This window comes from Chrysochloris asiatica, unplaced genomic scaffold (genome assembly GCF_000296735.1).
Source record: "Chrysochloris asiatica unplaced genomic scaffold, ChrAsi1.0 scaffold00130, whole genome shotgun sequence".
In the NCBI taxonomy this organism is placed as follows: domain Eukaryota; kingdom Metazoa; phylum Chordata; class Mammalia; order Afrosoricida; family Chrysochloridae; genus Chrysochloris; species Chrysochloris asiatica.
In genome coordinates this window covers 6,883,453-6,898,397 of record NW_006408648.1, presented here as the reverse complement: position 1 = coordinate 6,898,397, position 14,945 = coordinate 6,883,453, and the positions used below count along the sequence as shown (strand labels likewise).

The 14,945-nt window shown below is 45.6% G+C and overlaps 2 protein-coding genes across 2 annotated transcripts in view; one reads left to right on the top strand and one right to left on the bottom strand.

Annotated features, from left to right (window-relative positions):
* The window catches only part of MUC4 (mucin 4, cell surface associated), a 102,172-nt gene extending 100,288 nt beyond the window's left edge, over positions 1-1,884 (top strand). Inside the window, exons 26-27 of the mRNA XM_006869433.1 lie at positions 380-542; positions 1,689-1,884. Coding sequence (XP_006869495.1) covers positions 380-542; positions 1,689-1,884 — 359 coding nt within the window. The remainder of the gene's footprint in view (positions 1-379; positions 543-1,688) is intronic.
* A 5,711-nt stretch (positions 1,885-7,595) lies between these two features.
* MUC20 (mucin 20, cell surface associated) lies at positions 7,596-12,671 on the bottom strand. Its single transcript, XM_006869432.1, has 3 exons — positions 11,465-12,671; positions 9,992-10,083; positions 7,596-7,664 (listed from the first exon to the last, which is right to left on the bottom strand). The coding sequence occupies exons 1-3, from the start codon at positions 12,669-12,671 to the stop codon at positions 7,596-7,598; spliced, it is 1,368 nt and encodes a 455-aa protein (XP_006869494.1).
* Between the last annotated feature and the right edge of the window lie 2,274 nt (positions 12,672-14,945).

The following is a 14,945-nucleotide window of genomic DNA, read 5'->3' as shown; positions in this document are numbered from 1 at the left end:
CGTCTCTGCCTCCATTTCAGGCGTCACTGCTTCTCTGGGTAGGGTCCCGTTCTCGGCTCTTCTCCATTGATGGTCCTAGGCTCCTAGGCTGAAAAGTTAATCACTCCCCTCCTTGCTATAAAACGTCTACCTTTACATTTCCAACCCTCACAATCAGAACAAGACCATTCTTGTTAAACATTAATATTATTTCCAGCTGTCTTTATTTTATTTTTTACCATAAACCAAACTGATCTGGATCTCCATGAGCATATATGTATTTGTGCACTTTCAAATTATTCCTGAGGATAAACCCCTGTAAATGGCATTCCTGAATTAGAAGGCATCGATCTGGTGTTCATCAATTGATTTCGGCGTTCATCTGTGTCCAATCTGACAGCAAACGTGAGCACGCTGGAAACTCACTTCCAATGTAATGGCTACAAGGGCTACCACCTAGTCTACAGTCCCCAGAGGGGCTTCACCTGCGTTTCCCCGTGCAGTGAGGGCTATTGTAAGCACGGAGGCCAGTGCCAACACCTGCCTGAAGGGCCCCACTGCAGGTGAGTAGGGTAGGGAGCAAGAGGCACAAGGACAGTGCTGGGGAGTCCATGCTGGTTAAAGATACTGCAAGGGATACCATGGTACCTCATGGTATGTGAAAATCAGGATGATTCCCTTTGTAACTAAAGAATTGGGATCAGAGAAAGTGTGTGTGTGGGGGGGAGGTTTAAGGGAAAACTTTGTGAGTACCTCAACGACAATTATCAACAACAGCAACATTCTATATAAAAATTATACATCTTCTAAAATGCAAACACGCCGCAGGGTGAATATTATTGTTACCATTTTAAAGATGAGGAAGCTACAGTTTAGAGATGGTAAGTAATCCGTCCAGGGAACCCAGGAAGTTAAGTTGTTATTGTTGTTGTTATGTGCCGTGGAGTCGGTTCTGACTCATAGCGACCCTGTACAGGGTTTCCGAGGCTGTTAAGTAGTAAGGTTAAATCTTCCAAAGTCAAAATCCTTCCCGTCTTCCATTTGATTTTGCTTCTTGAGTGAGCACTCTGCTGTCTCCTTGTGGAAAAGGAACCAACTGACTTTATGTTTAGGCGTAGCCCTGCCCCTCCATAATATTACTCAGTCAGGGAAAGTCAAACTGGTGCCCTCAATCCTGTTTGTTCAGGACTATCGTCTGAGTGTTTCCCAGGAGGGAAGTGAAAGTAAGTCTACAGGCTAAGGAAGAGATGGACATCAGCACTCTGGGCACTCTCTGACTCACTGCCTAGGCTCAGACCTGAGTGCAGCCTGTCCTCAGCCTACCCTGTCCCTACAACAGTCCCAGATTTCGCCCAACCTGTCCACTCCAGCCTGGCAAAGGAGGGAGTGAGTAGAGCCGAAGGCGGGGCTAGCTTTCTAGGGGCGGGGCCAGCTCTCTTAGGCGGGGCTCAGCAGCCCGAGACAGGCTGGATTTGTGATTGCACGTGCTCACTTGCTGCTAGCCCACTCCTTTCACCTGAGTCTAGATGAATTCACACTCCTGTTTTTAAGGCATCGCCTGTCTCCATTGCCCAGTGCCCTGGCTTCGTATGCCCTCAGGGCTGATTTCAGCCTCTCACGCCCCCAAGGAAGAGGAGGTGGGGAGACTGGGGGTGGGGCAAAGCAGGGCGGGCCCTCCAGTACCTGACTGTGCCCCCTTTCTGTCGCAGCTGCGTGCCTTTCTCCATCTACACACCCTGGGGCGAGCACTGTGAGCATCTGAGCTTGAAACTTGGCGCCTTCTTTGGGATCCTCTTTGGAGCTCTGGGTGCCCTTCTGCTACTGGGGGTCGTGGCGTTTGTGGCTCTGCGCTTCTGCAGTTACTCCAAGACCTGGGACTCCTACCCTCTGGGCTCGGAGAGTTGAAACCTCACTTCGCCCCAAATGGGTCAGCTGTGCCTAGGGAGACCTCAGGATCGCCCCATCCACACCTACACGCCTCCCAGGGAAAAGAGAAGATGACTAACTGAAAGCAATTCAGAAGTCTTCAAGGAGAATGAATGGTGGGAATAAAGACCACAAAGACATATAACATAAATGGATGGGTCCTCTATCGACCCACAGGCAGGACACTGATCTGCGCACACGTGTATGCGAACACACACACGCTCAGACCATACACAGCATGGTCAATAAGGGGTGATGGCTCTCAGTTAAAAACCAAAAGGCATTTGCACACAATGCTCTCTAATTTACTTCTAATTAAAGTCTGTTTAAATAAAGACCCTCTGACTTTTTGTGTCTCCAACGCCATGTGTGTGGTGCTGTAGGATAAGCACTGGACTGATAATCACAAGACTGGTAGTTGAAACCCACCAGCCACTCCTGGGAAACCTTACACAGAGTCTCTGTGAATCGTAACTGACTTGAAGGCACTTAACAACAACAACCACAAAGCCATGTGTGGCACTGTGACTGCTAACTGCAAGGTCAATGGTTGGAGTCCACCAGCCTGTCACGGGGAGAAAGATGAGACTGCTGCTCCTGTAAAGATTTCAGCCTTGGAAACCTTATCCAGGGTCGCTGTGAGTCAGAACCACCTCCCCAGCACTTAACAATGGCAACAAACCATGGGTTCTGTTTGTGCTTTTCCTCTGGAGGCTGAAGGGCTAAGCCTAGGACCTTCTCAATCATCAGAAGGCACAGGGTTGTAGAGATTAAGTGTGGGACAGGTGGTGAAGGACCAGGAGTGGGCTGGATCCAACCCTGCTGCAGCCCTCAGTTACTTCGTAATAATTAGGAAGTCTCCATTGGGCCACAGCTTCCAGATCACCTTTTGTTCTTTCATCCCAACACAGGAAAGTCTGGCCTTCTGAAGAGAAGGACAGAGATGCCCTCCATCTGGAGTATACCAGATTCGTTTCCCCAGGAGCCCTACAAACTTGCTGTTCTCTGTCCATCAGTTTCACCAAAACCGATACAAGGATTAATATATTGTGCCTTTTCTTGTTCTGATTCTGTCCCCACTGCCTGTGTTCCTTGGAGAATGGATTGAACCATTTCAGCTCGCTTTTCAGGAACCAACTTGAAAAGCATGGACACTCACCCCAAACTTAGAGCTGAGATACTCAATCCCTGGAACATTTCCTCAGTCCTTTCTTGGGCCCAGGTAGAGTCTCTGAGGTACTCCTCCACCCCACTGAAAGAGGGAAGGGCAGCCAGGAGAGACAGACCTGGATGCCTATGCTCACTCTTGTGGGTAGATCAGTGATGTGGGAAGCTCTCAAAGAACTAAGGTCTCTGATCTGAGAAGACACTCCACAATGCCTGCTTTACAGAGAAGGTAAAGCCACACTCCCATGTACAGAATTGTGGCTTAGCCTTCTAGACCCTAAAGTTTAATCAGGTCTCAATATAAAACCTCAGTCACAGCATTCATTTCACAAGAATGGAGGACCCACAGCACTTGAGTTGGGTAGGAGGATACAGTGTCCAGCAATTATAGAGAAGGATGTAAAACAAGGAGGACTGGTCGGACATCCCTTGTCCCTGACCTTTGGAGTCCCAAGACTAAATTAAGAGACAAGGACTTTGTAATGTGAAGGGGACAATAGTTTCGTAATGTAAGGTTCAGAGGTTATAGTAGTATAAGTCAGCACATAAGGTCCAAAAGTTACCCTAGTATCCGTCTCATCCTAAGCACAATGAGGCATCTTGGTAAGACCCATGCTATGCAAGATATATGATTTTTATAGGTATTGTGTGTCAACAAATACAAGGAAGGGAACTGGAAAGAACAAAAGCAAGGTGGCAAATGTAAGGTCACCCCAACCCTCCAGTCCTTTTTCCTGGTGTCCTTTCTCCTCGCATCCATCTCTAGGTATTCCTCGCACTAAACAATGGAGGGGGTGTGGGAAGACAATTTATCTATGACCAACAGCTCATATCAGAGGCAGAGGAGTTGCCCAAAACCCACAAAAGATTTGGGACCTCCTCATACTAAGAAAAAAAAAAAATCACTGTTTATCTGAAATTCAAATGTTACTGAGTGTCCTGTATTTTATCTGACAACCCTACTTCAAAGGGTGAAGGCACTGAATGTATAGAAGAAGGGGTTTGTGGTGGACATTCTCCTCGGCTTGGGCAGGAAGGTGCCTCCTTGTGAATAGCGCTGTAGACCAAGAACACGGCTCCACATTTTCATCTACTCACACCCCTGAAATCATATCGTTTGAATTCTGTTGCTTTGACAACTGGAATAAACGGACCAGCCCTTCTTTGAGGTGCCATGACTGTGTTTGCTTGCCAGAAAGAAGGAAGCAGATCATCAACTTGTACCCACAGTTAATGGCAGGCTGCTAAGACATCTCAGTGGGCACTGGGGAGACAAAGGGAGCTGTCTGGGTTGATGCTTGATCAGAGAGGCAGATTCCCTTGCCCATGTTCTCAGAAGAATCTTCCAGAAACTCCTATGGGTCTAAGATAAGGAGTTTAATGAACAGGATACAAACAATAGAGAACTAGCATGATATACCCATTTAAACATTCATCGATACCAAGATGAATGCCCACTCATTTAAATTTGGGGTACACCATGAGTTCATTATCATTCACTGTTTTGAGTGAATTGATGGCCAATTCCTTTCACACAGAATCCGGCAGAAGCTTCGGTTGGAGTCTCTTGTCAGTAAACTTCCATCTCATATTGTCCTTTTCATGGCCTTGAGATGAGTTTCATGCCTTCTCCTAGTTTGTGCTGAGTCACAGGTGACTTTAGACAGGCTATCTTATTTAGACCCACACCTACATTTGTTTTTATTATATATGTGGTATTTTCACTTCTTATAAACAAGTCTCCAGAATCTTGCATAACTGACTAGTTTTCTCTAGGTACTTCTGGTTCTTACAGGGTTGGTGATAAATTTTGGTTGTCCCCAGTACTTCTTACACACACAACATCCAGACATTCGTATGCACAAGCAAAAGTGTACACTTAATTCCCAAATCCTTCTGAGTGGTACAGCCCGTATTTTACTTTTGGGGGGACATCCAATGAGAACAGTAATCAACATCGCATATATTTGCATCCTTTTATGTTTGTAATTAGATGAAATTATCCACTAGTTATGGATTGAACTGTGTGCCCCAAAGAGATGCGTTAAACTCCTAAATAGTGCTGCCTGTGAATGTGACCTTATTTGGAAATAGGGTCTTTGAAGATTCAAGTTAAAATCAGGTCATATTGAATTAGGGTGGGTCCTTATATGAAAGATATAATGGACATCCTTGGATGAAAAGAAGAGTCTCAGATATAGACATGAAGCCAGAAACAAGACTGTCAACTGAAGAAAGGCAGTAAGGCCAGAGCAAGGCTGCCACAGCCTGGGAGCCCCTGAGACTATCAGAAGGTAGGAGGCAACGGAGGATTCTTCCCTAGAGGATGCTAAGAAAGCACTTTTGGACTTCTCGTCTCCAGAGCTCTTAGAGAATGTATTTCTGTTGTTTCAAGTTTCACAAGTTGATAGCACTTTGCTATTTGGAAACGATTATGTGAAAAATGGAACAAAGTCACTGTCAACTAAGTAGATTCTGACTCATCGTGGCCATGTAGAGGGTTTCTGAGGCTGTAAGTCTTTACGGGAGCAGAAAGCCTCATCTTTCTCCAGCAAAGCAGCTCATGGGTTTGAACGCTGATCTTGTGGCTAGCAGTCCAGTGCTTAGCCTACACCACCACTAGGAAAAACTAATATAGCACTGATTTAAAGACGTACAAAACAAGAAATGAAAAGTCATTTAAAACTGGGCTTATAAATACACAAGCAGTGGAAGGTGGGTGGGAGAACAAGGTAGATAGGGGAATTCTGAGGCAGGTTTGCATGGGCTAAGTGGGACAGAGGTAAATAGTGATGTATGGTCAACCTTGGAACAACAGGGCTCTGTGATACAGGGATTGAGACATAGTCTGAAGAGGGGAAATAATGTTACGATGCTTGACTGACTTATGAATACTTGTTTTTCTTGCCTACTGTTGTATACATACTTGAGTGGAATAGAAATGAATGTCGGGAAACATGATTACAAAAAGTTTGTAAGCCTATCTTCAGCCTATAACTGCTATGAATACCTAAAAGGGGTTCTAGAACTTGGGCAGTGAAATAAGCTTCCAGCGGAGATTTTGCAGTGCATAGGGCCTTAGGTGGAATCCTGATCCCCATCCAGAACGTTCTGAGGGGGAAACTCCCAGAAAGGACAAGCAGACTAGCCTGAAAAAGCGAGAGCAATACAAGATACATCTTCAAAGAAAGATCAGCAGGAAAAATCCAAAACAAAAATGGCAATATGATTGGCTGCTATATGAACTAGCAAGTTATTCACTGGGAATTCATTAAGGCAAGCAATCAAGTCCCTTCAGGAGGAACCCCCCACCCCCCAAGACTGAAACTCAAAGGGAACACAGGAGCAGGCATGTAAGCTTGCTGGTGCCCATGTTGGTCTATTGGTGAGTGGAAAAGGGGGAAAGGCAGCAATGAAGAAATGGACTGAGTTAAAACCACACTTCATAGACTCTCATTGACCTGAAGATGCGAGAAAGAGGAAGAGCTGGTTAGTCTGAAGTTTGGTGAGACCTGGGGATTCCTGAGCCCATGGACAAGGACATAGCCACAGAAGGCTAGAGCTGAGAGTGAAGCATCCAGCTGATATGAAGTGAGGGGAGATGCACAAGAATGCCCAAACTTGCAGTTAGTATCTATTTGACCTAACCTCGATGTCTTGATAATTAGAACTCAACTAGAGGAAGATTAAAAAACAAAGAAAACAATTTTTGATAAAGGAAACAAATGTAAATTGCTACAATTTGATGAACTTGACCTATACTTATGGATGTAGTAGCTCAAAATACCAACAGAGAGGGAAGAAGTCTTCACATCAAGTAGATGGGGATAAGATTCTTATGATTTAATAGTAATTGTTATCATAACTATTTGTGACTGTCACAACTGTAAAGGTAGAAGGTTTGTAACAAAAATGAGGGTGTAGTTAATCTTACAGTACAGAAACAGAAGACCCTAGGACCATCAAAAGAGAAGAACACAGGCAGAGTGTTGTACCCTATCCAGAGAAGCAGCAACACCAGAGATGGAGACAGAGATGAGGACATGGAGAGAGAGCAGCTGAGAACTCTGGAGTCATGGAAAGAGAGGGACTGGGTGCTGGTGGCCAGGAGGCAGGCTTGCAGAATGTGCACAAAATTCCTATACCATAAACTGTTAAAAAATAAATCATCTCTGGACAGGCTGAGTGTAATTTTAATTGGAAGCACACAGCAGATGACAGATAGGAGATCAGGTTTACTGAAACACAACACGTGTGCCAAGGGAAGTCCAAGGACACCTCTGGGAATAAGGGAGACCACCCCCCTACACACATACACACACACACACATTGAGGCATATGTGAGCCAGGGTTTCGCTGCCATGTGTAGGGTAAAGGACCTGGGCCAGCTGATTATGGTGGGAGACTTTCAGGCACATCTCAGCATAGTAGAGGGGTGCCAGTCTGTTGATGGGGGCCCAGGTCATAGGCAACACTGTTTCCCGTTGGACACGTAGGCCATCCCTGGTTGCAGCTGATGTTACTTAGTTCTTCCTGATGCTCAGCAGGGAGACTTGGATGGGAAGCATGTGGGCATGCAGTTCATGGCGGAGCTGAAAGGCAAAAGGAGCCAGATGGTGCATCCAACCCATCTGTCCAATGGGTGCATCATGGGACAATGAGCGTATACATGTGTGGAGGACAGCAACATGTTCTGAGCTTCCCAAGTGCTGGGCCCATTATGGTATTTACACCTCACAGTCACTTTGTAAAGCAGGTATTATGATTCCCATTTTATAATGGAAGAAAATAATATTGAGTAACTTATCCAAGGTCACACAGCTAGAATTAGAATTCACACCCAGACCAACTTGGCACCAAAGTTCATTGTTTGAGCGCTGAGTCAGTTCCTAGCAAGAACTGACCCCAACACCTTCATTGCTTAGTTCCTGATCAACCTGGTTTCTGACTCCAGAAACAGTTGTTCACACCCAACACTCAGCCCCGACTTCCATCTTCAACTAAGATTTGTACTTGCTACTTTCTCTTGTGTAGGGAGCATTTGTCTGTCCCATACCTAAACTCCTATCCCACAGTTTAGGAAATTCTTCATTATTAGAGTTCTGATGAGTCTGCCTTCCACTGAAAGAACTTCAAGGGCTCAGATATTCCTGTTTCCCATCTGCTGGCAGTGGAATCTGGGCACAAGAGCCAGGCTCAGTCTATTGTAAGTCTGCACTCAGGACTTGGACTAGTAACAGGTGATCCAAAGACAAAGGGGCAATAGGAACCCATTTGTAGCATTGGGTGCAAACAACATGGTCCACTGGCTGTGACAGCATCCAGTGGTGACAGTGGTCAGTAAGAATAACAGTGTTCTAGTCATAGCACTGTAGGATAAGCATTGGGCTGCTAACCATAAGGTTGGCAATTGAAACCCAGCAGCCTCTCCTTGGAAACCATGTCCAGGGTCTCTATGAGTTGGAACTGACTAGACAGCACTTAACAGCAACAGACTAGCTTCCTGGGTTCCTCCTGCCTGTTTTTTTCTGGCTGCTCTTCTGGCATTTGATTCTATGCACCTGGTGTAGTGCTATAGGATAAGCACTGGACTGCTAACCACAAAGTTGGCAGGTCAAACCCACCAGCTGCTCCTTGGAAACCCTATACAGAGTTGCCATTAGTCAGAACCAGCTTGAGGGCACTTAATAATAGCAATGCACCCTTGTACCCTTCAATAAATGTCCTTTTTCTTACTACAGTCAGATTGTTCTATTTTGCTTGCAACAAAGGACTCTATTTAAAACAGATACATCCTGCTTCTGTAGGTCAAGAGTAGCCAGGACCCCAGCTCCAGCATGTGCCTCAGCCAGAGCCTCTGTCACATTGACCCTTACAAGGAGTGACACCAAGCCAGAACAACTCACAAGCCAGATGGCCCATCATGGACTGTGAGAAGTACTAGGTACAAGCTTAAGGTGTTGGCAAGGCACACTACCAACGGGGCAGGCCATCCACATTAGACTGGAACCCATCTTCACTGAAGAACAGATACTTCTCACTACATCATGTTCCCTCTCTTTATAGAATGAGAGAGACTGAGCCAGGGAGATCTGACTGAGCATGCCCATTATAACCTTCCAATGATCTGGATTTAGGAGAATTTTCCCAATGTATACAAATATATTCAATTCTCCATCTATAGAATACACATACACTTTGTTTTCTTTTGGTTTTGTTTTTTTGCCCCGCAGTCCTATTTCCTCTGGGGCCTGTCCTTCCCATTCCGTGTAGTCCTGGAAAGGCTGCCATTCATGGTGGACCTTGAAGGTATGACATGCATTTCTTTGGAGAGGCAAGTGACTTTCTCAGCTGAAGGTGCTAAGCTGAAAGTTTGAGGATCTAGGGCTATCACACCCAGCTTTCCTTGCTTGTGGAGGGAGACTCTTCAGAATGAGGGGAGGAGAGATGAGAGAAGAAGAGGAAGAGGAAATACTAATGGTCATGTTTGAGCTGCAGGATCCAGCCATGACTGATGTTGGAAAACTACTTCTAGGTTCCTCAGCCAATACCTTGCCTTTCTGTGTAAGCTACGATAGGTGGGCTTCTGTCACTTGCAACCAACAGTCTTGCCTTTCTTCTCATCAGTATCACTGACCATCTCCCGAGGGCCCAGAGACCTGAGCTTCCTAGGGCTTGTGCAAGTTGGGAGCCGGGCAAAGTTGTTTGTTTTTACATTCAGCGAAGGAGAATTAAGAAATCAGAAAAAGAAATGAAGCCAGACAGGGGTCTTTGGTTTTAGTTCCCAATATTCCATAAGAAACTAGATCCCCCTCCCCAGTGTAGTAGTGGTTCTTCTGGATGCTGCACATCTTCTCCCGGACTCTTCTATAACCCTTCACTCTCCTCTACCTCCCTGACCCAGACAGCACCCACTCACCTGCCTCATCAGCCTCTCTGCCACCCTCGAGTTAGTGAGGTCTTCTGGGGAGGCCACACTCAGTCGCAGAAGGAAGAAGCCTCCATCTCCATCTGTCAAGTGAGAGCAGTAGGAAGATAGAAAGTATGGCTAAATCACTACCCAGCTCCTGCCTCCCTCCCTACACCCATGTGTGCACACTCACATGTAATTGTGTCTGTGCTCACAAGGGATCCTGCATTTACTCACTGCAAAAAGAGCCAGGTGCCCTGTAAACTTTCACTCAATGCAAAATAAAAACATTTAATTAAAAAAAAAAAAGAGCCAGGACTGTGTGAAAGAAATGATGGCTAAAGGCGCCACCCCCATTTGGAGAAATCAAAACGGTAATGTGTGTGAGGAATGAAATATGGAAGTAGCTCTAGAATATTCTCAACCTCAGAGGTCCTGGGTGGGGCTGTTGGGAGAGGGCGTAGCCAGGGAGAGTGCCGGAAGAGAGGCTGGTGCTCTAAAGGGATGCCCTCAGTGATTTTTTTAAGTTGGTGGACCCTGAAGCGGTCTTCTAACCCACCCTTCCTGGCTTAGCTGCTCTGTAAGGTTTTTCCTTCTCTGCTTGCCTTTATCGGCCATGTGTCATTTCTTACTATCAGAATACTATTAGAGTTCACGCAGCAATTGCACTTTTAGTAATTTATCCTACAGATAATAGCACACATACAAGAAATATACTGTTTAGTGTAGCACTATTTGTCATAATACTGAAAAAACATAAATGGCTATTCACAGGGAACCAGGTCTTAAAAATGGTTACAGGCTTAACAGGAGTTTGTCAGAGCAAGCAGCCTCTGACAAGAGACTTTATGTAGAAGTATCTGTTGCCTCAGAAATGCAGATTTAAACTCCCAAACTTAGTCCTTTTTTTTTTTTAAGTCACTATGGAGACAACCCGGTAAGGTAATCCTGTGAGCCCCACTTTCCTAGGGTCCCAGCTGCTTAGAGGGCAGCAGCTGTGGTCATTCTGCATCTCTGTATGGCTTCCAGAAAATAAGGGCCATATCTTTCAAATAAAATTTAGGCCTTGACTGATGCACAGTACTTACTCATTAGTTAACTTCCTAGAAGGTCTGAGCTGGAAAGGACTTCAGTGCTCACTCAAAGCAATCCCGTCCTGTAGATGAGAAACTAAACCCCAAAGAGAGAGAGAGAAAGGAACTTGTCCAAGATCACCAGGTTGCTAAGGACAGAGGCAAGGTCTCAAACTATTTCACTAGATTCACAGCCCAGCACTCTTTCCATATACAACCCTGACTCTGTTAATTACTGATTTGAGCAAGAAACCCTAGGAGATCATGAAGAGGTGATATGGAGAGATAGCTCAGAATAGATCCCCAGACCCTTACTTCCTCTCTAATTCTTAAGTGTGTAGACATTTTGGAAGCACCGAACCTCAAATACTCAAAGATTACACATGGGGGAGACACTTACCTACAGTACCTTTTGTGGTCAGATTTGTCTGAGCCATGGCTGTTGGAAGCTTCCCTCTGGTTGTGCTGGCTATCTTTGGAGTCTTCGCTGAGTTTGTGGTCTTAGTTAAGGTGATGTTTGCTGCTCCACTACTGTTGGCTGTAGTCAGATGGACAGAAAGAAGAGGGCCCCTGCTGGTGGGGAAGGTTCTACTGGTTGTGCTATTTGTCTTCAAAGTTTCTGAAGGTGTAGCGCTCTTGATGGTGGTTTCTTCTGAGGAATTATGGACTGTAGGTGAGGATATAGCAGAAGTAATAACTTTGCTCGTTGTTGACTCAGCTTCTATAGAAATTGTAACTGATTCTGAAACCTCCATGTGGCTTATAGCAGTTTCCTCCAAGGAGTCTGTGCTAACTGCCACCAAAGCCCCATTGGGGGTAGTAGCCTTGATTGTTGTCTCTCTTTCACCAGGTATGACTGACCCTGTGGTGCTGGTTGTTGACCAAGTCTTAACAGAGGTTGTATTCTTGATGGTGTGTGATTTTGCTTGAGTGGAGTTAGGCAAAGCTGACATCTCAAGGCTAGACAGAGCCTCTATCCCTTTTGTGGGGCTGTGATTTGTGTCTGAGCGTCCAGGGATGATGGCGGTTGTTTCTGTTTCTATAAGGCTGCAATTGATAAGCTCGATGTCAGTGATGGTGTAGGCAACCCAAGCTTTAGTTGGAGCAGTGCTATCAGGGTCTGGGGTTGATGAGGTGGTGATGGCTGGAAAAGAGATATCAGAGAAGATACTTCTCTCCAATGTCAAGGTCATGTTTTCAGCTTCTGCAGAGGTATGAGTCAGTGTTAAGACGTCAGTCATGATCATCTTTCCCTCTTCAGAACTGCCATCCATACAAAGGATGTCCAAGGCAGCTTCTCTGTGATCACTGCCCATCACAGTCTCATCCGTGATCATTCCCATTATTGCAGTGCTGCTACTGGTGGCCGATATCTCCAGAGGGTTGTTAACCACAATCATGAACTTGTAAGGCATGGTTTTTGTTTCACGGGAAATGGTCTTGGTGTCCCTGGTCTCTGCTTCTGAAGCAGTGCCAACTGGGGTGAAGATTCCAGCATAGGTCTCGGTTCTTAGGGTTTGAGTTTCCAAAGGGACGTGTCTTGAGGTCTCAGTGGCAGCAGTGGTCTGGAAGCCTCCCTCTGAGCTTGTCCTAATTCTTGCAGTAACAGCAGACATTTCTATGTGGTTTGTTGTCACCAACTGGTATGGTCTGCTGGTGCTGGGACCTGCATTGGGTAAGATTGACTCTGTGAGCCTGAGTCCCAAAGGATTCACTTCATGTGTGCTCTGGCTTTTATGCCCTGGGCACCACTGGAAGGAGGTCAAGGAGGGGAAGCTCTTTTTAACTCATGTTTTTATCCTTCTAAACAAGAAGAGAGGCAGCATCAGGAACATCAATCCCTTGGGACAACCATAGAACTGGCATTGGCCCAATTGATGTTCTCTTCTGCCCAGATAAGCCACTTGAGGCAAGCATGTTCTAGAATCCTAGCTGATTATTGGTATGTGGGTCATGAGAGGCAATGTGTGTGGCCAGGATCCACATGTAAAAATGGAAACCCTTAACATATAAGAAAGGCCTATGGTTTTGTCTTTAGAGGTAGCTGAAGCCCCAACAGTGAGGCTCTTGGAGTCTGACCACTGACATTCTCTGACATGTTATCCTCCTTCCCCAGGAGTCCTGTAGTGTCCTTCCTTATCCGAAGTCTTCTCATGCTTCCTAAATCCATAGTGTCTTCATCTCAGGGGTTCTCAGAATCCCTACCCAATTGTCTTATCTGTCAGGGGTCTGTGGATTCCCTGAGTCTTTTCAGACACCAAAGTCCACCCCTCTATGTCTATAGCTCTAGAATGTTTCAGCCCCCTGGTATATTTATTCCTCAAAGGGGAATGTGGATGAGCTTTGGACCTTGAGTTTGGGTTCCCTCTCTACTGCTTATTAACCATGTGATTCTGGGCACATCTCTCCTTGGCAAACCCACACTTTCTCATCTGTAAAATGGAGCTTGGCAGTGGTGGTAGTATTGGTGGCAGGCAAGTTGGCCTCCAACTCATGGTGACTCTATGTGTTACAGAACATTCTGTACAACAAGGTTTTCTTGGCTGTAATCTTTATGGAAGCAGTTTACAAGGCCTTTATTTTGCTCAGCTGCTGGGGGGATTCGAACCACCAATTTTTAGATTACCAAGTGGTTATCAACCACTTACACCACTCAGACTTCTAAAATGGAGCTAGGGTTACCTATTTCATGGAGGTTTTGAAAATGAAATTAAATGTAAAATGTTCCGCACAAACTTGGTAGATTGTAGGCAGAGTGATCTAGTGGTTGTGTGTGTGTGTGTGTGTGTGTGTGTGCGTGCATTTCTGTGTGTACTCAAATCCTGGCTCTATGAATGAGTCTCCTCATCTTTAAAAGTGGGGGGTAAGAATAGTTCCTCTCTCTTAGGATTATTGTGAAGATGGAAAAGAATGCATGTGAAGAGATTGGCACGGTTTCTATTAGTAACAGATCAATGTGAGTTCTCTTCTTTCACAGACCCCAGAGTCCATCTCCCCCAGCCCCCACAAGGAGTCTATGACAATCAGATCATTCAGGCAAAAATTTTATTTTGAGGGAAATCCATGTTAGAAAATAAACTTGAAGGACTCTGAATCTTCTTATGTCACATTCTTCAACTTAAAATTGACCAACCAGCTTGAACATCTCCTACACACATATCAATACTCTTCCTTTTCCTCAAAATCCCATTTGCATATAGACAAACCCTTATAAGATAGCATTTATTTGTAATGCCCTGCAGTGGCCATACATGCTGCCACTGACATATACTATTTGCATACTCTTTATCAACATTAATACTATGCATTTTGATGCCTTACAACTAATCATAAATAGCTTAGGAGAGCTTATTCTCACCCACAGGGGCTGCCCACACTAAAACTCACTCCAGAAGTCCACAAGTCCCATCTCCCCTTCTTACCTGCAGCACACCTGGGGATTCCAGTCTCCCAACAGACGAGGCAAAGGGACAGAGTCAGGCCCCAGAAGGAGCCCATCCTGGTTAGGGCACTGGCCACCGTGCCCAAACCTGCCTGCTGTCCCCACGGCTGCCTTTTCCTGCTTCCTCAACCCAGGGAGGAGGAGCAGGCTGCCTACCCAGGTGTGACTGTGTGGTTTCCAGGATGTGGCCAGGTAATCACAAATGCACAAGCTGAGAGGAGGGTGCTCAGCCAAGCTGACCTTTCTGTTTCCCTCACCCCGTGACTGCTCTTCTCTGAAGTTTAGTTTAAAGATATGGAATCACCTCCATAGTGATCGTCTCTCCTGCAGTCCTGTAGCCAGGGACGTCATGGAAGACGGTGGTTCAACTTCATACTGCCACTCATAAACCCTCACTGTGCCTAGAGTTTAGAGTCAACCAGACAGATCTGGGTTTCACTCAGGACTC

Excerpts from the sequence above, each read along its gene's own strand:
- MUC20 (XM_006869432.1), bottom strand. The coding sequence starts at position 12,671 with ATGTCTGCTGTTACTGCAAGAATTAGGACAAGCTCAGAGGGAGGCTTC. Across the intron at positions 10,084-11,464 it reads GACAAATCTGACCACAAAAG|ATGGAGATGGAGGCTTCTTC; the intron begins GTACTGTAGGTA and ends CTCACTTGACAG. Across the intron at positions 7,665-9,991 it reads CAGAGAGGCTGATGAGGCAG|CTCCGCCATGAACTGCATGC; the intron begins GTGAGTGGGTGC and ends TTTGCCTTTCAG.